General features: G+C 39.0%; 1 protein-coding gene across 5 annotated transcripts in view; it reads right to left on the reverse strand.

The window, feature by feature from the left end:
* Positions 1-20,708, reverse strand: part of znf711 (zinc finger protein 711) — a 58,595-nt gene extending 37,887 nt beyond the window's left edge. For 3 of the 5 annotated variants that reach the window (XM_072270543.1, XM_072270542.1, XM_072270541.1), the window contains exons 1-2: positions 20,439-20,708; positions 117-215 (exon numbers count right to left, since the gene is read on the reverse strand). In XM_072270543.1, coding sequence (XP_072126644.1) covers positions 117-195 — 79 coding nt within the window. In that variant the 5' untranslated portion in view covers positions 196-215; positions 20,439-20,708. The other 2 variants (XM_072270539.1, XM_072270540.1) reach the window with 2 other exon arrangements.
* Between the last annotated feature and the right edge of the window lie 3,574 nt (positions 20,709-24,282).

The following is a 24,282-nucleotide window of genomic DNA, read 5'->3' on the forward strand; positions in this document are numbered from 1 at the left end:
AAGACTCCCCATTAAATCTCTTTAAATATTTAGGTGATCTATGTACTTAATTATTCTATTTAAAAAGTAGCAGCTTGAGTTTCATATACTTATTTTTAAACAAATAAACTACTTACCAAAATCCTGCATTATCATTGCATGAGAGACTTTTGACTCCTGTGAATGCAGTTCAAGTCCTCCCCCTCCTTGATCCATGATTTAGAGTTTTCATCAGCCTTTAAAGAAAAGGTGTAACAATTAGTGCTTAAGCATTCAAGGTGTTTCCTCAAGCATTCATGAGGCTAACTACATCGTAAGATAACAAATAAGTTATGTTGCACATTAACCAGCCCTAATTGTCCAGAAAGGAAAGCAGTAGTTTCAAATCACTCCTCTAACACAAATAGAGTATAACTCCTATACAAGATCATGGAATCATACAGCACAGTAGGCCATTTGACAGATTTCACCTGTGCAATTCTTTGGTTGAACTACCCATTAATTCTGATTCTCATTTTCAACCAACTTTGTCCTGAAAAATACTAAGTTTGCTTCCATCACCATACCAAGAAATCCACTTTGGTTTTATACCAGGTGTCTTCATGGCATTTCTGATTGTTTTGAAAATCCCACATGGAGTCGATTTACAGAATGTTGTGATTGAGATGGCAAGGATTATCAACTATAATGGTAATATTCAGTCGTAAAATCATTAACAAGACATTCTCAATTCACCTGTTCATACATAACATTCTAAGAATCACCATGTTACCTCACCTGACCTTCAAAAGTAGCATAATAGTTACATAATGAAACTATTGCCCTGAGGCCCTGGAGTCTTGGTAGCTGTGGATCATGGTGTTAAGTAATTAAATAAAAATAACATGATGAATAGGAAATCAGTGTCATAAAACCCATTGTTCATTTGTATCCTTCAGGCCTGGGTTGCTTTAGACCCACAACAATATGCTTGACTCTTTAATATCTTCTGAAATGGCCTTGCATCCCACTGTTCAGATGACAATTATGTGTAGATAATAGACCAAATTGTGCTTAATTTTCTACTGCAGTCCATTTGCCAGTCAGCATTTTCTCTTCTTTTGCATCTTCACATGACAACATGAGAATCAGGAATGACAGAAGATTCTGACATCAATGGATCTGACCTGCTTTGCAGAACCAAGGGGCCAATCAAGTTTTGTATCCACCCACACTGAGGAATATAGATTTGAAATATGAATTGACAGGTTGAACAGAGCAATGGGACAAAAATTCCCACCAGAACTAGTTAATGGACAACTACTAACCTACTGCACTATCCATACCCAGCCTACACCTCAGTGATAGCTGAGCTATCCACAATGGCAGTGCATTGTGCATGCAAATCTCTTTGTACAGAATGTGGGAGATAAAAGTACTTAAGTAAAGATTTTAGAGAAACCGCTGAACAAATTGGCAGTCAGCTAAGCTACATAAACTGACATAGTAAGCTGTCAAAAACATGAAATCTTTCTGAATGCCTCAACTCTACACTTAACTTTAAGAAAATGGTCACAAATTCTTTTAAGCACCAAAAAAAAAACCCAAAATGGAAGTTAACTACGAATTCTTCTAAATACTTTGATCCCCTTCATTCTGTACAAAGAGATCTGCTTGTACGATGCACTGCCATTGTGCATAGCTTCATCACTGGGGTGTAGGCTGGGTATGGATAGTGCAGTAGGTTAGCAGTTGTCCATTAACCGGTGCTGCTGGAAAATTTTGTCCCATTGGCCTGTTCAACCTGTCAATTCATATTTCAAATCTATATTCCTCAACGTGGGTGGATATAAATATTTATTGGCCCCTTGTTTCCACAAAGCAGGTCAGATCCATTGCTGTCAGAATTTTTCGTTGTTCTTGATTTCCACAGTTATGTGAAGATGCAAAAGAATTATACTTAAGTTACATTGTGATTTTTTTGGTACCTAAAAGAATTTGTGACCACGTTTTGAATTTCATATTTTCTCACAATGGAAGAAGCCACCATTCAGGCCACTAAGTCTCAGAGTATTCCCATCAATCCCATTCCCCCATCTATTTTGCTGTAACCTATTCACTCTTGTATGCCCATTAACATCTCCTTGTATTTCCCTATTACACATCTTGGGTGGCAATGAAGATAGTCATCAGGATATACAGAGGGATCTTGATCAGCTGGGTAAGTGGGCCAAGAAATGACAAATGGATGCATGTGAGATGTTGCATTTTGGAAAGACAAATTAGGGTAGGACATTCAGTCAACGATAGGGGGGAGTGCTGTAGAACAGAGAGAGATTGAGTACAAGTACACAGTTCCCTGAAAGTAGCATTGCAGGTAGACAAGGTGCTGAAGAAGGCTTTTGACGTGTTGGCCTTCATCAGTCAGGGAACTGAGTACAGAAGTTAGACTGTTGTGCTGCAGTTGCATCTATCATTAAGGACCATCACCCAGGACATGCCCTCCTGTCATTGCTACCACCAGGAAGGAGGTACAGCAGCCTGAAGGCACACACTTAATGATTCAAGAACAGCTTCTTTCCCTCTGCCATCCGATTTCTGAATGGACATTGAACCAAGCACTACCTCACTACTTTTTTAATTTAACTAATATATACGTATGTGTGTGTGTGTGTGTATACACTGTAATTCAGAGTTTTTATTATGTGTTGCATTGTACTGCTGGCGCAAAAACAACACAAACATTTCACAACATATGCCGGTGATATTAAATATGATTATTGTAAGGGTGTATTTGGAATATTCTGTTCAGGTTTGGAAAGATGTAATTAAACTGGAAAGAGTGCAGTGGAGATTAACTAGGATGTTCCCAGGACTTGAAAGACTGAGTTATGGAGAGAGGTTGAGCAGGCTGTAACTATTTTCTTGGACCGTAGGAGAGCGGTGATCTTACAGTGGTATTTAAAATCATGAGGTGCAGATAGGGTTAATGTGCATAGTATTTTTCCCAGTGTTGGGGAATAAAGAACTAGAGGTCATGGGTTGAAGATGAGAGGGGGAGAGATTTTATGGGAACCTTAGGAGCAATATTTTCACCCAGAAAATAGTCAGCATATGGAATAATCTGCCTGTGAAAGTAGTTGTAAATGCAGCTGTCTTGATTCTCCAGCCGTAGGAAAACAGAGTTCTTTCACTCCATCAATACTCATACCCCTAGAAGAGCAAAACTGAAAATATAGAAAACTATAGCCCAATTGGTAATAGGTTTATTATTTTCATGTGTATCAAGATATAGTGAAAAACAATTTTTGAATGCCATCCATTCCATTTCAAGTTAAGTACATTGAAGTAGTACAAAAGAAAAAGCAGTAACAAAATGTAGAATATAGTGTTATAGTTACAGAGACATGCAGTATACAGACAAATAAGATGCAAGGGGTTCAACGAAGTAGATTGAGAGATCACGAGTTCATCTTTATTGTACAAGAGTTTTGTTTAAGAGTCTTATGATAGCTGGATAAAAAGTGCCCTTGAACCTGCTGGCGTGTGTTTGCAAGCTTTTTCATCTTCTGCCTGATGGAAGGGATGGAGAAAATTACCAGATTAAGAGGGGTCTTTGATGATGTTGGCTCCAATTCGAAAGCAACAGAAAGTATAGGCAGTCAATAGAAGGGAGGCTGATTTTTATGATGAACTGAGCTGTATCCACAACTCTGCAAATTTATGCAGTCTTCAGCAGAGCAATTGCCATACCAAGCTGTGGTGCATCTACAATTCCCCTATGGAAAGACTATCAGTTATTTAAATCAGTACATTACTGATGTACTGTTCATCACCATAACTATTTAAATATTCAATGTCCTTTCAATGTCTAATGATATGATCTGGTATTGATATTATCAGATAATATCTTTTATGATACTTTAACCCAAAAATTGTCTGATTACTTTCATCTCACCCATCCTTTTGGATACTCAGTTGAGGAAATGTCCTCCCACTCACAGTCTCACACCACAAAGTTCCTTCAGTTCTTTCTTCGCAAAAATTGAATAACTTGAACTATTCAGATTTCCATAAAGAAACAGTAACTTTTTCTTATTTTTATACACTAAGGCAGATATCTTGATCTCACCCCATAGGAAGCTTTAGATCGTCCTAACATACTGATATTACAACTACATTTACAGGGAAATATCAAGTTGTAGTATTCAGTTTTTAAGTAAAACTTACAAGCTATAAATAACATGCATTCCAAAACTGATACTTATTCAACTGAGGTCACTGGTCTGAAGTAGATCAAAAGAAATTCACATCAATAAAATCAACAACAGCACTTTATATAATGGGAAAGGGTCTGAAGATTAATCAACTTTGGTACTTAATAAATTTCACCACAATCTATTGCACAAGTGGTCTGGGCTCCATGATAAATAATCCAAGTGCTCACATAGTCTTTTCATATTATTTGTGAGACTATTTCATCTATACATTTGCATCCCAGAGGAATCAGGTGTTTGAAGATCAGGACCTCAAACCTAGATCGAAAATCATGGTCTACCAGACAATAATGATCCCTGAAGTAAAAGCAGAAAATAGTAGAAAGGATCAGCAGGTCAGCTGGTGTTTGTGGAAAGAAAAACTGTTAAAGGTTTCAGGTCTGGCAAGAGAACTGGCCATCTTTGCTTGCCGTCCATTTTTACCCTCAAAAGTAGCACATCAATTTTTTTTCTACACAGTAATGTAATAACTGGCAAAGGAATTTATTTCATATGTCAATCTTAGTTCAAAGTTAACTCTCAAAAATTAGACGGTTAAAACCAACACAATTTCCAAACTTGAAGCTTCTAGTTATAAGTTCAATCACATTTATTGTAATTTAACTAAATATTTAATAAGCTTTACCTTAATTGGTGAGAAACTTTCCTAGCTTTGTGCTGGTTCGGGTATCGTCATTGGCACCAAGTTGACTACAAAGGCAGGCCAACCTGGTGTAGAAATTTTCACAGTGAATGTTCTTCTTTTTCTTAAGCAATTCATTCTAATGTAGTGGGCTCTGAGGTGACTAATGGGATTAATGTGATGAGACAGGCGATGCTGACAGGATAGATGGATGGAGATATTGCAAGGCCCTTCCCCTGTTCACATTAGGTATTGTGTATGGTCTTAAGATTCTCAATGCCATCCTAAAAAACCACTTCTCCACTCTAAGCGGCCCTGAACCTGTTGCCTGACCTGCTGAATGTTTCATCATTGGTGTTTTCATTATGAACCTGAGATTCCCACCAGTTTTCTACTTTGCTACTTAAGTTGCATCTCCCCACAAGAGAGGCTTTGAGTATATCCCATTATCTTTTACTCTGACTGAAAGTGAAGCACACAGCCTGTCTGGAGCAGTTTTTTCATATTGTAGCTGGAATGCTGTCAGAGCCCATTGGCCTTAGAGGAATTTCCAGAAAACAGCTTAATCTTAGCTATGCAAAGGACGCATAACTAGTAACTATGTCAGAATCTGAAATCACGTTTATTATCACTGTACTGCTGAAATTTGTTGTTTCACGCCATCAGCACAATGCAAGACATAAAAATTACTATGCCACAAAAAAATAAATGAATAAATGTGCATGAATAGTGTGAAAGAGGAATAGTGAGGCGATGTTCATGGACTTTAGGTTCTGGCACTTGCCCCCTGCCCCCGATTACAGTAATGTGAAGAGGACAAGTCCCAAATGGTGAGGATCTTAAGATGTCCTTGATGGTGAGGGAGGTTGTGCCAGTGATGGAGCTGGCTGAGTCCATAACCCTCTATGCAGGAGTTCCTAAGCCGGACCATTTACTGATGCAAACAGTCAGAATGCTTTCCACTGTACATCTGTTAAAAACTGCTACAGTCTTTGGTGACTCCTCAAACTCCTAATGATGTATAGATGGTGGTATGCCTTTTTTTCCCTCTTTGTGTCAGGTACTGGGTAAATTCTCTGAGATGTTGATGCCCAGGAACTTAAAGCTGTTCACCCTTTCCACTGCCGACCCATCAATAAGGACTGGTGCGTGTTCTCTCAACTTTCCCTTCCTGAATTTCAAAATCAATTCTTTGGTCTTGCTGACATTGAGTGTAAGTCTATTGCTGCAACATCACTCAACCAGCTGATCCATCTCACTCCCACATGCCTCTTCACTGCCATCTGAGATTCTGCAAACAGTAGTGTCATTCATTGTCTTCTTCTATATTATTTCATTGCTGATCATCACTTACAAACTGGAAAAATCATCTGATCCCTTAGCAAAGAGCAGCATATTTTGCAAAATTACCAGTTAAATTCTTAGTTATCGATAAATGAAGAGTTGCCCTGAATATTTTCTTCTGCACTCATCATTCAGCGGCATACAAAAGTTTGGGCACCCCTGGTCAAAATTTCTGTTACTGTGAATAGCTAAGCAAGTAAAAGATGAACTGATTTCCAAAAGGCATAAAGTTAAAGATGACACATTTCTTTAATATTTTAAGCAAGAAAACTTTTTTTTATTTCCATCTTTCACAGTTTCAAAATAACAAAAAAAGAAAAGGGTCTGAAGCAAAAGTTTGGGCCCCCTGCATGGCAATACTTAGTAACACCCCCTTTGGCAAGTATCACAGCTTGTAAACGCTTTCTGTAGCCAGCTATGAGTATTTCAATTCTTGTTTGGGGGATTTTCACCCATTCTTCCTTGCAAAAGGCTTCTAGTTCTGTGAGATTCTTGGGCCATCTTGCATGCACTGCTCTTTTGAGGTCTATCCACAGATTCTCGATGATGTTTAGGTCAGGGGACTATGAGGGCCATGGCAAAACCTTCAGCTTGCGCCTCTTGAGGTAGTCCATTGCGGATTTTGAGGTGTGTTTAGGTTCATTATCCTGTTGTAGAAGCCGTCCTCTTTTGACCTTCGGCTTTTTTACAGACAGTGTGAGGTTTGCTTCCAGAATTTGCTGGTATTTAATTGAATTCATTCTTCCCTCTACCAGTAAATGTTCCCCATGCCACTGGCTGCAAAACAAGCCCAAAGCATGATCAATCCACTCCCATGCTTAACGGTTGGAGAGGGTTTTTTTCCAAGAAATTCTGCACCCTTTTTTCTCCAAACATACCTTTGCTCATTGTGGCCTAAAAGTTCTATTTTAACCTCATCAGTTCACAGGACTTGTTTCCAAAATGCATCAGGCTTGTTTAGATGTTCCTTTGAACCTTTTGAATAGAACTTTTTGGCTGCAATGAGCAAAGGTATGTTTGGAGAAAAAAGGGTGCAGAATTTCATGAAAAGAACACCTCTCCAATTGTTAAGTACGGGAGTGGATCAATCATGCTTTGGGCTTGTGTTGCAGTCAGTGGCATGGGGAACATTTACTGGTAGAGGGAAGAATGAATTCAACTAAATACAAGCAAATTCTGGAAGCAAATATCACACCATCAGTAAAAAAGGCGAAGATGAAAAGAGCAAACAACAGGAATTCTGCAGATGCTGGAAATTCAAGCAACACACATTAAAGTTGTTGGTGAACGCAGTAGGCCAGGCAGCATCTCTAGGAAGAGGTGCAGTCGACGTTTCAGGCCGAGACCCTTCGTCCGGACTAACTGAAGGAAGAGTGAGTAAGGGATTTGAAAGTTGGAGGGGGAGGGGGAGATCCAAAATGATAGGAGAAGACAGGAGGGGGAGGGATGGAGCCAAGAGCTGGACAGGTGATAGGCAAAAGGGATACGAGAGGATCACGGGACAGGAGGTCCGGGAAGAAAGACGGGGGGATGGGGGCCCAGAGGATGGGTAAGGGGTATATTCAGAGGGACAGAGGGAGAAAAAGGAGAGTGAGAGAAAGAATGTGTGTATAAAAATAAGCAACAGATGGGGTACGAGGGGGAAGTGGGGCATTAGCGGAAGTTAGAGAAGTCAATGTTCATGCCATCATGTTGGAGGCTACCCAGACGGAATATAAGGTGTTGTTCCTCCAACCTGAGTGTGGCTTCATCTTTACAGTAGAGGAGATGAAAAGAGGATGGCTTCTACAACAGGATAATGAACCTAAACACACCTCAAAATCCACAATGGACTACCTCAAGAGGCGCAAGCTGAAGGTTTTGCCATGGCCCTCTCAGTCCCCTGACCTAAGCATCATCGAGAATCTGTGGAGAGACCTCAAAAGAACAGTGCATGCAAGACGGTCCAAGAATCTCAGAACTAGAAGCCTTTTGCGAGGAAGAATGGGTGAAAATCCCCCAAACAAGAATTGAAAGACTCTTAGCTGGCTAGAGAAAGCGTTTACAAGCTGTGATACTTGCCAAAGGGGGTGTTACTAAGTACTGCCATGCAGGGTGCCCAAACTTTTGCTTCAGGCCCTTTTCCTTTTTTGTTATTTTGAAACTGTAAAAGATGGAAATAAAAGTTTTTTTGATTAAAGTATTAAAGAAATGTGTCATTTTTAACTTTATGCCTTTTGGAAATCAGTTCACCGTTTACTCACTTAACTATTCACAGTAACAGAAATTTTGACCGGGGTGCCCCAAACTTTTGCATGCCACTGTATGTCTTGATGGGCTGACAAAGGAAAGACCACATCATTAAATCCGGATACAAATCTTTTAATTGGTTCCCTGATTCCCCAGTTCTGAAATGCTAAATCTATTCTTAATCAATCCCACTTAGCAAAGCTGAATTGTCAGAGACAATGATGGACGCTAACCCCACATTATATACAGCACAAGAGCTTTGGAGGGTTAATGGTGCCTAACGGCGACTCCTTTGCTTGTATCTTCAGAAACAGCTCTATTTCCACCGTTAATATCTTTATTTTTCTCTTTCAGGGTTCCTTTGAAGACCCTGACCTGGATTAACACGCAGGCTTCGGTTCTTTGCAGGAATGGGACCCATTCTCGGGGTTCTACGACAGGCCATTATTCAACATGCTAAGGGTTTGGCCTGAGAGTCTCGCTTGTGTTTGGAAGCCTAAGATCTCGGGGCTCTGTCAATGGGCGGATCAAGGGTCGGTGTCACGGCAGGAGACTTGTGTCATCAGGAGGCCGGAAAATCTTTCACTGTGGGCCTGAAGACCCAAGGTCTTTGCGATCTTCGGACACAGAGCTCGAAAAAAGCAGACTTTTAACATCGTAAACCAGCGGGTTATTGTTATGTCTCCTGCTCGCTGTGGAAATAGGGGACACCTCCCTTTCCCGTGCCAGGGAGGGAGAGAACCTGTGGTTTGTCGAATGTTGAATGAAATGCGAAGCCTTTAGGGTAAAAATGGTCTGTGTCTTTGCTATTGCTTAGCACACGCTTGGGCTTGGTGACGGTACCGATATGTCTTTTTTTTTGCTGGTGGGGGGAGGGGGAATCGTTGCTTGCCACCATTTACACGCGGGAGGGGGGACTTTGGGCTTCTTACATTTAACTGTTGTTCATTCTTTGGGGCACTTCTCGGTTTTCATGGGTGTTTGTGAAGAAAAAGCATTTCAGGATGTATATTGTATAATTTCTCTAACATTCACTTGGACCTTTGAACCTTTGAACAAGGGAACTGACACCCATAACCATATCAATTTTATTGTCATAAGTCTAATGGAAATTAGTAAACCAAATAGCATTCAACAACAATCTTTATGGACACATTTTAAACAATATCTTATGCCTGCTTATTACTTCCTTTGAAGAAAAAGGGAACTTTGAATTCAAAAGATCACAAGGAAATGAAAATACACTATTTGTGTTCCACAATCAACGTAACCACTGTACAATAAACCTTATTTTCGAACTGAGAATCAAGCTTGATCTCAAAAATTTCTCTAAATATATCATGATGAATATTAAAAGGACTTATTTTGTAAAAGATTAGTTTATATAGGAACTAATAAGCTTGAGAACTTTTTGTACCTTCATTTAAACACCAAAATATCTGCCAACAAAAGACCTGCCATTTAGTTATTACCAACTTTTATGAAGCAAATCATGTTTTCTTCTCAGAAACTTCCATAAATATTAAGTACAATTCTGAACTTTTATGTTTTAGACCATAAAATGCCTCAAAGGTAATACATAGATAGGGGTTCAAATTATATAGCATGTCCTACATAGTGCTAGGTTGAAAAAAAAAAGGAGTTTTTAGTGGAAAAGACAGTCTAGGACTCAATGGCAGATGTTTGATAGACTGTACTTCTACTTCACCAACATGCACAAGCAGATTTGAATTTATAATATGCTTGGCAACAGCTGGCCAGCAATAACTCTTCCTTTGATTTTCTTCAGTGAGACATGTGGCCTCCACTCAGCTGAGGTTATTCAGTCTTCAGAGCAGTCTATAAATTGGAAACAGTCCGAACCATTGGTCCCCTTCCTATCAGTGACTGTTTAATGTCAAGTTTAAACATACCTCTCCATCTGTCTAACAACATTTCAATCCCCATACCTTTCAATCTTAATTAAATGCAAACATAAATAAACCAATCATTGAAATATAAAACATCATTGTACGGTACAGCTTTATTCCTTAGTTAATTAAATCCTTAGTCAAATCTCTTTACTACATATTTAGCCTGACAAGGGTATAGCATTGGGCATAAATATAAATATTTCCCAGCTGATGCAGCTAGAGGTCTTTATTTGTTAAATCGATGTGCACATTTGCTATTTCAGGGCTATCCTATAGTTAAATCATGACTTCCCCAAAAAGAATTAAAAGGCACTTCAGGGAAAACAAAAGTTATTGATAAACCAGTCTGTCTGGTTAAAGCATATAAGTAACAGAAAATTCTAAATCACGGTATTGTTTGTTTCTAACCTCAAAACTGTAAAGGAAGCAGTTTATAGACATATTTTATATATATATATATAGATATATACACACACATAAAATCTACAAGAGTGTACTAGCCAATAAAGTTTGGAAAACAGAATTAATAGTGCAGGAAAAATCACCAATGAGACAGTGGCTAGATTTTTTTAAGCTGACACTAAATGTATGATGTCTACAGTACTTCAAGATACCAACATTTTAATTAAAAAAGGATTAACCCTTAGTTTTCCAGAGCCTATGCTGATGGACTAACAGAAATCGAAAACTTAAAAGGCTATCCATTATCATTATAAAATATTCACTTCTTTCACTCTAAGTGAAAAATAATCTCTATATTACTTCAGTTACATATATTTACTATATTCCCAGAAATGCAAATTTTGTGCATAATTTTCACAAGCAGTCCAGAATCGATTATGCATGAACTCAAGTACAGTGCAAACATCCAAAAAGCCGGACTCTTCAATCAAGTAAATGATAAATAACTAAAGGGTGCTATTCTAATTCAATCAAAACAATTCATTTATTAACCAGTTAGGAGAATTTCTTTTACCTGTTAAGGAGCATCAAATATCTAGCTTTCTGGAGCCAGGTAACTAACAATAAATAAAATCAAATTGCTCAATTTCATGAAGCCAAAACAAAAGATGTTCAATAGAAAGTGTGCAAGCTTCTTTAACTGCTAACTCAATAAACTACTGTAAGAGTTACTGATTCTGCCCTCACTCTATTTCCTGGACGTTCACCCGTACCCTATTTCCACTACTTTAACAGGGGCAGAGCTCCTCGCCCTTAACAATCATCCGTGAGTCTCCGCATCCAGTGCGTCCTTTTCCCCAACCTCCGCCATCTTCAATGGGACCCTACCACCAAACATATCTTTATCTCCTACCCATTCTCTGCTTTCTGCAAGGATCGCTCTCTCTCTCTCTCTCTGATTCCTCTGACCATTCGTCCCTCCCTACTAATCTTCCTCCTGGCACCTATCCCTGTAAGCGGCTGAAGCCTGCTACACCTGCCCAATGACTTCCTCCCTCACCTCCATTCAGGGCCCCAAACAGTCCTTCCAGGTAATGCAATACTTTACCTGGAAATCTACTGGAGTCATCTACTCTGTTTGGTGCTCCTGATGAGGCCTCCTCTAGATTGGTTAGAGCCAATGTAGAATGGGGACTGCTTTGTCAAGCACCTTCTCACATCAAGCAGGATTTCCCTGTGGCCAACCATTTTAATTCCATGGTTATTGGCCTCTTCTACTGCCATGATGAAGCCACTCTCTGCTTGTAAGAGCAACACCCCATATTCTGTTTCCGTAGCCTCCAACCTGATGGCATGAACATCAATTTAACTTCCAGTAATGTTTCCCCCTTGCCCCTCCCTATTCTGGCTCCCCTCTAACCTTTTCTCTTCTCTTCACCTGCCTATCACCTTCCTCCGGCACTCCTCCTTCCCTTTCGCCCACGATCCACTTGCCTCTCTTATCAGATTCCTTCTTCAGCCCTTTACCTTTTCCATCTGTCACCTTCCAGCCTCTCACTTCATCTCCCCTCCTCTATCACTTTCTAGTTTGTACTCCTTCCCTTCTCCCACCACCTTATTCTGGCTTCTTTCCCCTTCCTATCCAGTCCTGATGAAGGGTCTCGGCCGGAAACATTGGCTCAGTTGCTTGTATTGCAGTGTCGAGCGCATACAAGACCAAAATATCAAGGGAGGAGACACTTTTAAATCATGTTCTTATTGAAACATATGTGAAATGTACTTTGAGCTTTTGTCACCCGTCAGGGAACATAAAAAATAATGGAAAAGAAATACAGTTGATTCCAGTTAATTGGGGCACATTGGGACCAGTACATTTTGTACTAATTAAGTAGCTGCCCCAATTAGCCAAAGTTTCATGGAAATAGTTAGAGGTATAAAAATGAGAAACTAAGTAACAAATTACGTATTTAAATAAAACACAAAACAAATTAGAACACTGCCAACAGTACTACAGCACTATAAAACTGTATTCATTCCTAAGTTATTGAGGGAGGAATGGATCCACTGTATGCTACTGTGTTCTTTTGATTGGCTGTAAATGAACAAAATCAGCACAGACACCTCAGTGTAGATAATGAATTGCCCTCATATAATCCGTTCGATGACTGCATCCTCCAGATCATTGTAACATTCAAGATGATTGTCAATACCTTAAATTTTTTAGTTAACCTCTGAAGTAGTGAAATAGTTTCATTTTGATTCCCAGCCATTTCTAGCATCTTCAAGCCTGAGTTCTTGAAACCTCAGTGAGCAAAAGAGTTCTGAATTGTCTTACTGCTATTTCTTGCCAACTATCAGTGACAAAATTCACTATTTTTTATTAAAAACACAAATACATGCAACTGACACTATTTAAAAACTGTTTGCTCTAAGCATGATGTAGTGTCTAATGGGCACACAATTGTACAGGTCTGATGCTAATTTCTTTAGGTCTCCTGCCTATTTAATTAGTGTCCCAAGTAAACAAAGGGAATCCTGAACATCTCTCTATTAGTTTCGAATTCTTTAAGAATTGTCCTAAACAAGTGGCTTCCCCGATTAACCAATGACCCAAGTAACTGGAATCCAGTACAAGTGTTACTACAGGTTAAGCCATAAAAAGAAGAAAAGAGCAATCAGTTGTACTGAGCTGTTTCTTTTGTTGTAAACAGGTTGACCATTGCATCAAACTTAAGATCTGTGTAGAATTCTTTAATACTGACAATGTACATGTGGATTTTGTGGCCACTGCAAGTCAGGCTCAAATCCATGCAAGCAATCATTCAAGATGCCGATCTCAAGTAACTATGTGAAAATTACAGAGACTTATTTGATAGTTAATAACCAATCTGCAAGAAGGTTTTGGAGGGTAATGTGTACAGATGGTCTGGCACTGCAAATGTGTCAAATACTAGACTCAGTGCTACCGCAAACCAGCAACCAAAAAACTGTTAAAAGTCTTGACAATAGGGAAAAGAAAACTACTTACATCTTTAGTAATTCTGTAAGGTGATACATTGCAAATGTGCCTGTGACATTCAATTGTTTTAATGTGTCTTTTTCCCTAGCATCAATCATGTAATGCACAACTTTCCATAAACCTGCTGCATTACATCAAAAAACCATAATGATCCAAATGCTTAGCCGTTACCAATGAGCAGGACAGTAGATCTACAAAGTTGCACTGAATTACAAACTGCTGCATTTTTCCCGCAGCCAAAATATAGATGAAATAACTTTTAGTCACTATTACTTACAAATCAACTTGAACGTGAAATTCATGTAATTGTTAATTATCAGAAACAATACTCATCTAAATCAAGCAATAAAGAGCTTCAAGGTTCAATAGTGATCAATATTAACTTTCATATACATAAACTTCATTACAACTCAAGATACCTGTTTTAAACATGGAATTATTTTAAGTTAAAGTGACGACTATTGGATAAGAAAAATGGATGCTATTGTGCACAGCAAGACAAGTAAGGAAGATGATAATGGGAACAATTAGGAGGGAAAAAAGCAGAGGGAACTATATGGGGGTAGGGAAAGAGAGGATCCAGTGGGCGATAGTGGATGAAACATGGAGTATAGGAACAGGTCGTAGGGGAGGGTGGGGCTGGAGAGAGAGATTGGGAAAGGGAACAAGAATGGGAGGAGCAAAGGTCAATTGGAAGATCAGGTTCACATTTATCATCATTGGCATACATATAAAGGACATAATAAAAGCCATGAAAATTAGACAGGAGTTACAGTTATTACCCCTCAGCCATCAGGCTCAACATGAGGGGATGACTTTGCTCAGCTCCTCTTGCCCCAAAAACTACACTATTCCCACAACCTGCAGGCTCACTTTCAAAGACTCTTCATCTCATGTTCTCCATATTTATTGCTTATTTATCCATTATAATAATTATTTATTTTTGTATCTGTGCAGTTTGTTGTCTTTTGCACAGATTGTCCATGATTTGTGTGTGGTCTTTCACTGATCCTATTATGATTATTAGATTTATTGAGTATGCCCACAAGAACATGAAACTCAGTTTTTTATATGGTGATATATATGTATTTTGATACTAAGTTTACTTTGAGCTTTAAAAGTTACCAGAAATTGGAAAATTTAATATTTATACTACTGGGTTGTAGACTACCCAGGCACAATGAGGTGTCAATCACCTAGTCTGAGTTGGGCCTCACCCTGGCAGTGGAGAATGGGCAGTTGAAATGGCATGCAGCTAGGAACTTGGGATGGCAGTGCAAATAGTGCAGGAACTCAGGTGCTCTGTAAATTGTTTGCCTAGTCTACACTAAATCTTGCTAATGTAAAGGAGACCACATTGGGAGCACTGAATGTAACAATGTTGGAGGAGGTGCACACGAATCTTTGCCTCACAAGGTTGATTCATTTTTTGGATGGTGGTGAAGGAGATAATGTAAAATCAAGTGTGGCACCTACTGCATTTGCAAGAAGAGAATGGGGTGGGACAAAACAGTCATATAGGGAATGGTAACAACACACATCAAAGTTGCTGGTGAACGCAGCAGGCCAGGCAGCATCTCTAGGAAGAGGTACAGTCGATGTTTCAGGCCGAGACCCTTCGTCAGGCCTGCTGCGTTCACCAGCAACTTTGATGTGTGTTGCTTGAATTTCCAGCATCTGCAGAATTCCTGCTGTTGCATATAGGGCATGGTCTTGCAGACAGCAAAAAGAGGTGAATTGTACCAAAAACACATCAACAAGGTCATCACTAGAACTCCCTTTCTCAGGCTATGGCACACATTGTTTCTACCCAAAATGACAAAAGGCAAATAAGCTTCCTATTCAGTCCTAGATAGCAATTGAAAAGATACCAAACAGAAAATTCAGTACAAGGGGCATACAGAATTTCAAAGCCCAATCATAACTTTAAATCTACAGCAATTTCTGTTATCATCCAAAAATAAAAGTACATGGTGATCAAAAGCATACTCTATTAAACTTCAGGATTAAAACTAATCCCCAGCAACCTAAAAAGCATAGGAAAAATTAAATTGATTCTATATTAGAAGTAACAAAATCTTTGTTTGCAATTCAAACTATGCAAAATAAGAGTAACACAATACCAGCTCCAGGACTAACTCTAGTCTTAAAAAAAACACTGCCAATTCTAAACTCACTTGCTCCTGCAAATACAAATTTCCAAATGCAGATTGGTTTGACCTTATACTGCTGTTCACATGAAAAAAGTTCTATTTAAAAGCATCAGTTTAGAAAAATGCATATTATAAAATGAATCTATTTTAATCTGTTGTTTACTATTTTCCTTAGTCATACTAAAGAGTGAAGCACTATTGGTCAATGCAAATTTAATCAGGCCATCATGAACAGAGGATATGTCACTTGCACATTTCTCATTAAAATCTTTCACAAGGCTATACATTTATGATCTTTTTCCTTCAATGCTTAATTTTATTTACTTTGCAGCAGTCACATATAACTGAGGTGCAAAACAAAATTATAAAATCTCAAGCCTAACTCATCACCTATATACCTTGGATTTGTATAAAACTTCCCAAGCCACCTCAGAGGGGTGGTCAGAAATAAATGGATGCCAATCCAAAAAGAAAAGTAGGTTTTAAGCAAGATTGTGGAGGAAAAAGAAATTTCAGAGTGAGGTGCTAAATTGGGTGCTGTTATATCAACATACATATTCAACCACCTAAAAACCCATGAAAAGCCTAATAATGACACCTTAATTATCTGAAAGAAGTATGTTCTGATAACCAATAATACCAGAACACACTATGCCAAAATTTAAACGGGAATGCAGTGGCATTCTGCTTTTAGAAGAAGATGGCGTGAGCGACCTACGGACAGTTTACAAAAGTACTACTTTTACCTCTTTCAAATATCATTCTTCTACTAAGCTGTGTGCCATTGGAACCTGTAATTTACATTTTGGTGGTGTGTTTTCAGACCGATTGTGTGACCTGGCACTTTGCTGTCTCCAAGGGAATACAGTGAGTTTCTGAGTGGGGTAAGTGGCCTGGTGACCACAAAACCTGGAGACTCTATTTCTTGCCGTTTAAAGCATTGAGCAAGATTGAAATCAAATCAATAATGACGAGAGTAGAAGGCGAGCGGGTGTTCAGTGGTATCTGCCTATGCGTGATTGGCCTCTCTCTCCCTCTAGCTTGCCACTGCCAGAGGATGGTGCCGGTGTCTTAGGTCCAGGGCAAGGATTAATCAATGTGGTTTGTGGATGGGACTCTGCAGTTCAGGTTACTTGTTTCTGGTTACTCTTTTTTTTATTGCTATTTTGATTGAGGTGGACTGGCTCTTGGCCGACAGTCAATGAATGACAGTGCTAAATTGAACTGAACTCAACTCAACATTCCTAGACTGTTTCAAGGACTCTTTTTTTTGATGTTTTATATTGTGTGTTTTGCTCATTTTTTGTCATTTGCATAATTTGTGCTTTTTTGTGAGTTGGGTGTTTAATGTTTTCTTTGAACACGTTCCACGGGCTTCTTTGTTTCCTGGTTGTCTGTGGGAATCTTAGGGTTGTATACTGCGTACATGCTTTGATAATAAATGTACCTGGAACTTTTAAATAGTTGACTAAAACTGAAGCTTACTAAATGGAAAGCAAAAGCAAAATCCTGTTGTAGATCCATATTTACATTATGGTACTGAGGTTAAGGGGCTTGAGAACTTCAAGTTACGAGGAGTGAACGTCACCAGTAGATTGACCTCATCTAACCAGATAGATATCAGGGCCAAGAAAATTCACCAATGCCTCTACTTTCTCAGGATACCAAAGAAATTTAACATGTCCCCTTTGACCTTCACCAATTTTTAAATTGATGCAACATTGAAGGCATTCTATTCAGAGGTATCATGGCTTAGTTTGTAAAATGCCCTGTGACCGCAATAACCAGAGTTGTGAGCAACTCGGCACATCATGGAAACCAGCTATCCCTCTATCGACTTTGTCTACATTTCCCAGATTCCCACCAACCTCAGATATTCATTCTCTTCTTCCCCTTTCCCAAAGGTAATAAGTACAAACATTTGAAAGCACATAACACCAGAATTGAGGATAGCTTCTATAACACTGTTATAAGACTATTGAAACTACCTTTTTATGTCATTGCACCTTACTGTCTACACTCACTTTCTCTGTAATACCCTTTTCTGCATTTTGTTATTATTTTTCCATGTACTGTTGAAATGAAACAATTTGTATGGAATGTATACAAGGCAACTTTATCAGTGTAATTTGGTACACATGACAATAATAAACCAATTTACTTTTATTTTAAATCAACATTTTAAAAGGAATTATTTTGTTTGCACAATATCAAGATGGGGTGTTTTGAAAATAATTTGCAGCATTCTTTTGATTTCTTTCAATACAGTTTAATTTCAGATCATCTACAACCAGTTTCTCAGATCCAGTGTAAAAACATTTGTACAATTAGATGGCATCATAAGTCATTTAAAAATCAAAACTTAAGTTCAGGATTCTGATTTTGAACAAATTCTACTTAACAATTCAATGATAATTCTGTATGAATTTACATCATATTATAACCAGCCAAAAAGCTAGAACTTCTGCACTGAAAACTACTTATGTCAAATATAGTTTGCTCAAAATACATCTGATGGAGAGAATGCCTATGAGAGCACAAGGTAGGTGAAATAATTATCACAATACTTTTTACTGTAATTCCTGTCTTTATGGGAAATTGTAGTACTGTACACGGCACTGTATTGTTATAACCAGATATTTGAGAAACAGGCACAGATGCAACATTGGACAATAAGAGCCCAGTCAAAGATTTTCATCCTAGAAATGTCAAGATTACAAAATTATACCACTGGCATATGTGGACGCCTAAAATTACAAGCTGCTGCTTGTAGCAGTAAACAGTTTTTCTATTGAGAATGACTGACAACCAATATTTACTGCACAATATATAGTAATACACAACTGTCACATTATCCCTGCAGTTATAATTTCACAGGTCAGATATCACATTGTTAGAAGTCAGATATTCAGCAGTTATATTTCCAAAGTACAATCCATTTCAACCAATAATAGCTGGATAAGAAACTCCAATGCAATCACCAAAAAGTATTTATTATAATTTTTGTAGTTGCCTTAAAACGAGATATTTGATTTGCTGCAATTTCAGCAAATTAATACAAACTTCAGGGAAACTATATTAAAAGTATAAGGAAACTAACACCATAAACCCATCAACTCTTGTTCCTGCACCATGAGGATAAAATGGAAACACTGAAAATAATCACCAGGTTTGATTGCACCTTAGTAGAAGAAACAGTAAGTATATCAAATGTGTGACCTTTGGTCATTGATCACCTCCATTGTTTACACCAATACCTCCTAACTTGGCAAGTATTTCCAAATGTTTCTGTTTTAGGTCATATTTCTAGGATCCATATTATTCTTTTCTATCAACACTGATAATATTTAATGGATTGCACAAAACATGCTTTACTGTCGAAACATTATTCTAAATAGGCTCTTGTAAAATTACAGAATTAAAGAAGATTTAACCACTTTTCCCCGAAAGCATTTTCCCACAGGTATTGCCCGTTGGCAGATATGACACATGCACATTTCAAACAGGAAACCTCACGACATGTTTGAAATGCGGGAACTGTTTTTGTGAATCTTGGCACAAAGGGAATGGAGACATCAGATCAAATATATTTAGCTTAAAACCGTTAATGCCATTTTAGTGACAATACGCAGAAATATTAAACATAAAGATATAAATCTTCTATTCTAATTTATCATATTTTAAATCGGAAAATATTAAGAGTACAATAAATTAAAACAATATTTTAAAGCTAAACCAACAAGATGCAACATCGGAGGATTTGCAATGGGTGACTTTATTAGAGGTAATCTCGCTCAGAGAAGACGAGTACCATCTCAAACCGCAAAAAACGAGCGGCAAATGTGTGCGTGTCACTATCCGGACAGTCATGTCTGTTGCAAAATGTTGCAAATCACTCTGCTGCGTGCTCGGCGCACACACACACAGACAGACACGCTATTTTCCAACTGCATCAGAGCCACAGCCCCGTGGAAGGTGAAAGGGTTGCAGTGAATTTGAGACACGAGAAAAGGAGAGAAGGCCGATCATGGCCGCTTCCCCTCCCCCACCACTACCCCCCTCCCCCGGAGTCAGACACCAATCACCCGCCCAGCGGCCGACATCTTGTTTTTCTGCCATATTACGTTTTCTGCCCCCCTGCGCTTGTCCTCGCTGATTTGGGGGAGGTTACCTCAGCACAAACCGGTGACCAACACCTAAGCTTCCAGCTCAGGTCACCGCACCCTCCTTTCCTCCCTGGTATTTCACTTTGTTTAACTTAATTGAACCTGGTCGCGCACAAAAGACGAACTCACTCCCAACTTCTCTCTCGGATCGCCGTCTCCTCCTCCACCACCACGGCCGAAAGTTCGAGCTAAGCGTCGAAATTTCCCCCGTCTCTTTCTTCCTATCTCGCTGCGCTTCTTCCTTTTGGTCCGCTAAGATTTCAAGCCCTATGTCGGACTAGCCAAATGGGGCGGGAGGAACAGGGCCGCGGCCTAACTGCGGCCTTAACCCGGCCTAGTTCCGCCCTTCAATTACCTCAGTACGGGGCCCGAGGCGCGCCCTTGATCTCGGCGCCCTTCCCCCCCGCTGGGCGGGCCCACTCGATGTAAGCCGGCAACTTGCTCGTCGTGTTGCAGCCGGCTGTGCTGTGAGTCGCGGCGCGATGCCGTCTCCTGACAGGGGCCGAACGCTGCCCGGCGCCAGGCCCCGCCAATTAGGCTTCGATCTGGCGGCGGCGGGCTGAGCGAGCGCGCGCGCCCGCCCGCCCGCACCGGCTTTTCGGGTTACGTCAGAGCGAGGCAGCTGAGGAGTTGCAGTCTGAGCCGCAGGGTAGAGCAGAGCGCAGGTTGAGAGGCGCTGCAACAACAAAACCACGGGAATCGGGCAAAATCTGCAGTAACTGCAACAAAATAATGCAGCGCACGAAAGGGTAAAAGGTGCGTTATCAAATCCTGCAAACGAGGAGTTTGTTTTTGCACACGCAAACATTTGTCCAGGGATAAAATTAGTGCAGGCCCCATGGACGTGTCACTCGTTGACAACTATCCTTTACAATTCTTTTTAAATATTGTCTTCATCTGATTTGTGTCCCATTAAACAAAACGTAAAAGCGGTCTCAACAGTTTTAAATAGCCCCAATAAGAGAAATTGGTAGGTGAGGGAGAGGATTGCTAAGGTTTGCCATTTCTGGAATGTTAAAACTAGCTAAATAATATACAAGCCAAGGGTCGACTTATTCATTGAAAGGTACACTATCACACCTCTAAGACACATTGTAGGGGAAATAATGCTATACCTACAGCTGCTCTCATTGCCAGAACACAGGCCTCCACTGAAAATGGAAATTTGATAGACTGAACTGATAGAAATAATGCAGTGGCAACAACTATAAATTCTGAAAATTACTTTTATATCATGGTAAATTGGAGAAAGAAACTGACAAAAATGTGTTTGCTTTAATATATAGTTTGGTATATGTACTTTTAATTAAGACTTAAGTTTAGGAAAGTTTTGGTATGTGTAGAGTAATATTGGCTTAGATGAGTGTCCATGAGTAGCTTATTTTAAAATACAACTTCACATATTTGAAGTCTGGTCTCACTGTTAACTGGAAAATTTTTATTCAGCTTGGCATGTGGTAAAAATTCTGTCAAGAACCTCAGCTAACTGAGGGCAAGTTAAGAAAGAAAGCCATGTAAAGAAAAATAATGGTAACATTTAAGGCAGTGGTTGAAAACAATTCTGTGTATCTACTTAAAGATTGCTCCAGTTACCTGAGAATATATACGATGGATTCAGGTTAATTGGGTCACATCGGGACCAGTACGTTTTGGTCCAATTAAGTGACTGTCCCATTTAGCTGAAGTTTCATGGAAATAGTTAAAAAGGTATTAAAAAGACCAACTAAATAACAAATTATGTATTTAAATGAAATACAGAACAAATTAGAACACTACCAATAGTACTAGAGTGCTAAAAAAACTGTATTAGTTCCTAATAGTTATCAACAGGAATTCATCCAATGTACATAATGAACAAAATCAGTGCAGACACCTATGCATATATGGACTGCCTTCATATAGTGCTGCTGACGATCGCATTCTTAATCTTCATTGGCATTGTAACATTCAAGGTGATTGCTGATACCTTCAATTTCATTGTAGTTGATAACTTGTTGAAGTTGTGATACCATTTCATTTTCACTCCCAGCCAGTGTTGGCATCTCCAAGCCTGAATGCTTGAAAATGCAATGAGCAAAAGAATCCTGAATTGTCTTGTTGCTTATTTCTGGCAATTTATCAATGACATAGATCACTTCTTTTCGAACGCAAACACTAACAATTGACGCTATTTAAGAACTGCTTACTCAAAGCTCAGTGTAGTACCTAACGGCCACACAAGTGCACGCAACTGACCCTAGTTAGAACCTGTTCAGCACCAGTCTGATGCCACAGTTAAGGGGCATAGTGTCCCCAATAAACAAAGGGATTCCTGGCAAGTTCGTTAATAAGTTTATTTTCTTTAAGCATTCTCCCACATAAACATTTGCCCCGGTTAACCAGAATCCATTGTACTATGAATTTACCAATAAATTTTCTTTGTTTTGTTCGATAATCTTAAAAGCCAAATAAAAGATGCAAAAGGCTTCTCAATTGCGAAAGACAAAAAAAAACTGAGAACATATTAAGCAGAACTGGAATGAACATGGATAGTGAGGTCTACTTTCTGAAGTCAGAAACTTAAATACAACACTTTAGAATGAAAAGTTAAAAGTTTAGAATTTAATAAGGTCATATTTATCAATTTTGTCTTTTTTGACTATGACATATTGGTTGAAAATTATAATTTCAAATCAATTAAAAGCCAGATTCATTTTGGGAAACCTAATATACAGAGATATGGTTGGAAGTGCTAGTAATATAGAACTTTTCAAGTTGAGATCACTGAATAGTTATCTCACTGAAACGTGCAACAGTTATAACTAAAGGTTGTTCACTATCTGAACAAACCAAAACAAGGATGTTTTATTTCAAGTGTTCTGCTATTTAGGACTAAGATGAATAAAAATTCTCTTCACTTAGGTTATGTATCTCAGAAATTCTAGAGAACCAAATTTGTGCAAATGTGGAGGTGCTTAGAGAAATTAAGGACTTGACCATTTATTTTCTAGGATCACTGAATAATATTGGTCACAAGGGAGGAAAAAATGTACCTGGTGTGAAAATTACTATACATATCATTGTATCGTTCTTTTGTATAACAAAATTCAAAGTACATTTATTATCAAAGCATATTTACTGTATATAACCTTGAGATTTATCTTTTTGCAGATATCCACGAAAGAAAGAAACACAATAGAACCAGTTTAAAGAAATAAAAACCCACACAATACCATCAAGCTGCCAGTGTGTGAAATAAAAGAACAGATTGTGCAATAAAAAGTAAACCAATAATAGTAACTGCAGAATCCCTGAAAGTGAGTCCACAGCCACTGAGGCGAGTCAGAGTCAGTTGAATGCTGAAACGTCTTGATCAAATTGCTCAAACAGTTAAAAAGAAGTAAACCAAAACAAAAGGAACGTGAACTGCAGAATCTCTGAAAGTGAGTTCACAGCTGTGGAACATGTTCAGCACTGCGAAGAGTGAAGCCCGTCCAATCGCCTGATGGCTACAGTGCAACAGCTGTTCCCAAACCCAGTGATGTGGGACCTAAGACCCCTGCACCTTACGCCCGCTGGCAGTAGTGAGAAGAGACTGGTCAAATGCAGGCAGATGGTGCTGAACACTTGTTTGTTTTCCGCTCTTCCTTGATCATTTTACTCTTGCTTGACACTTTAGTTGATGCGGAGTAAGGGAGCCGAACACTGGTTTGTGTTCCACCCTTAAGAGCTGGCCGCTGAACGCTCTGCAATCTCCCCCAGGAGATTGCAGAAGCGCCAGATCATTTAGTTGGCTGAAAAATATATCCTTAAAAAGGAAATTACAGGCTGCAATCAAATCGCAGAGCTGAAGAAATATATTTAGAGGAAGAGTAATATCTGGTAGTTTTGTGAGCTGTCTGCAGGATGTCACTGTTGGTCACTGGTACCATCTTGCCAGGCCAATCAGGGCCAATGGGAAAAGCAAAAGAGAAAAAAAAGTAAAGTTCATGCAGATCAAATACCCACTGATTGACTTCGAACAAAACATTGTGATTAGCAACATGTTCAAGGTCACATGCTTGTCAATGTCACAAACTATAATCATGAATGAGCTGCTTCTGGTTGTAAATAGGTCACAGATCTATGAAAATATAGCACTGTTGCTTTTGATTTATAACTGATTTTTCTGCAGGGTGACGATAGGTAAGATGTGGAAATAGGTGTCAGCAACAATATTC

This window comes from Mobula birostris, chromosome 10 (assembly GCF_030028105.1).
Source record: "Mobula birostris isolate sMobBir1 chromosome 10, sMobBir1.hap1, whole genome shotgun sequence".
Lineage (NCBI taxonomy): Eukaryota > Metazoa > Chordata > Chondrichthyes > Myliobatiformes > Myliobatidae > Mobula > Mobula birostris.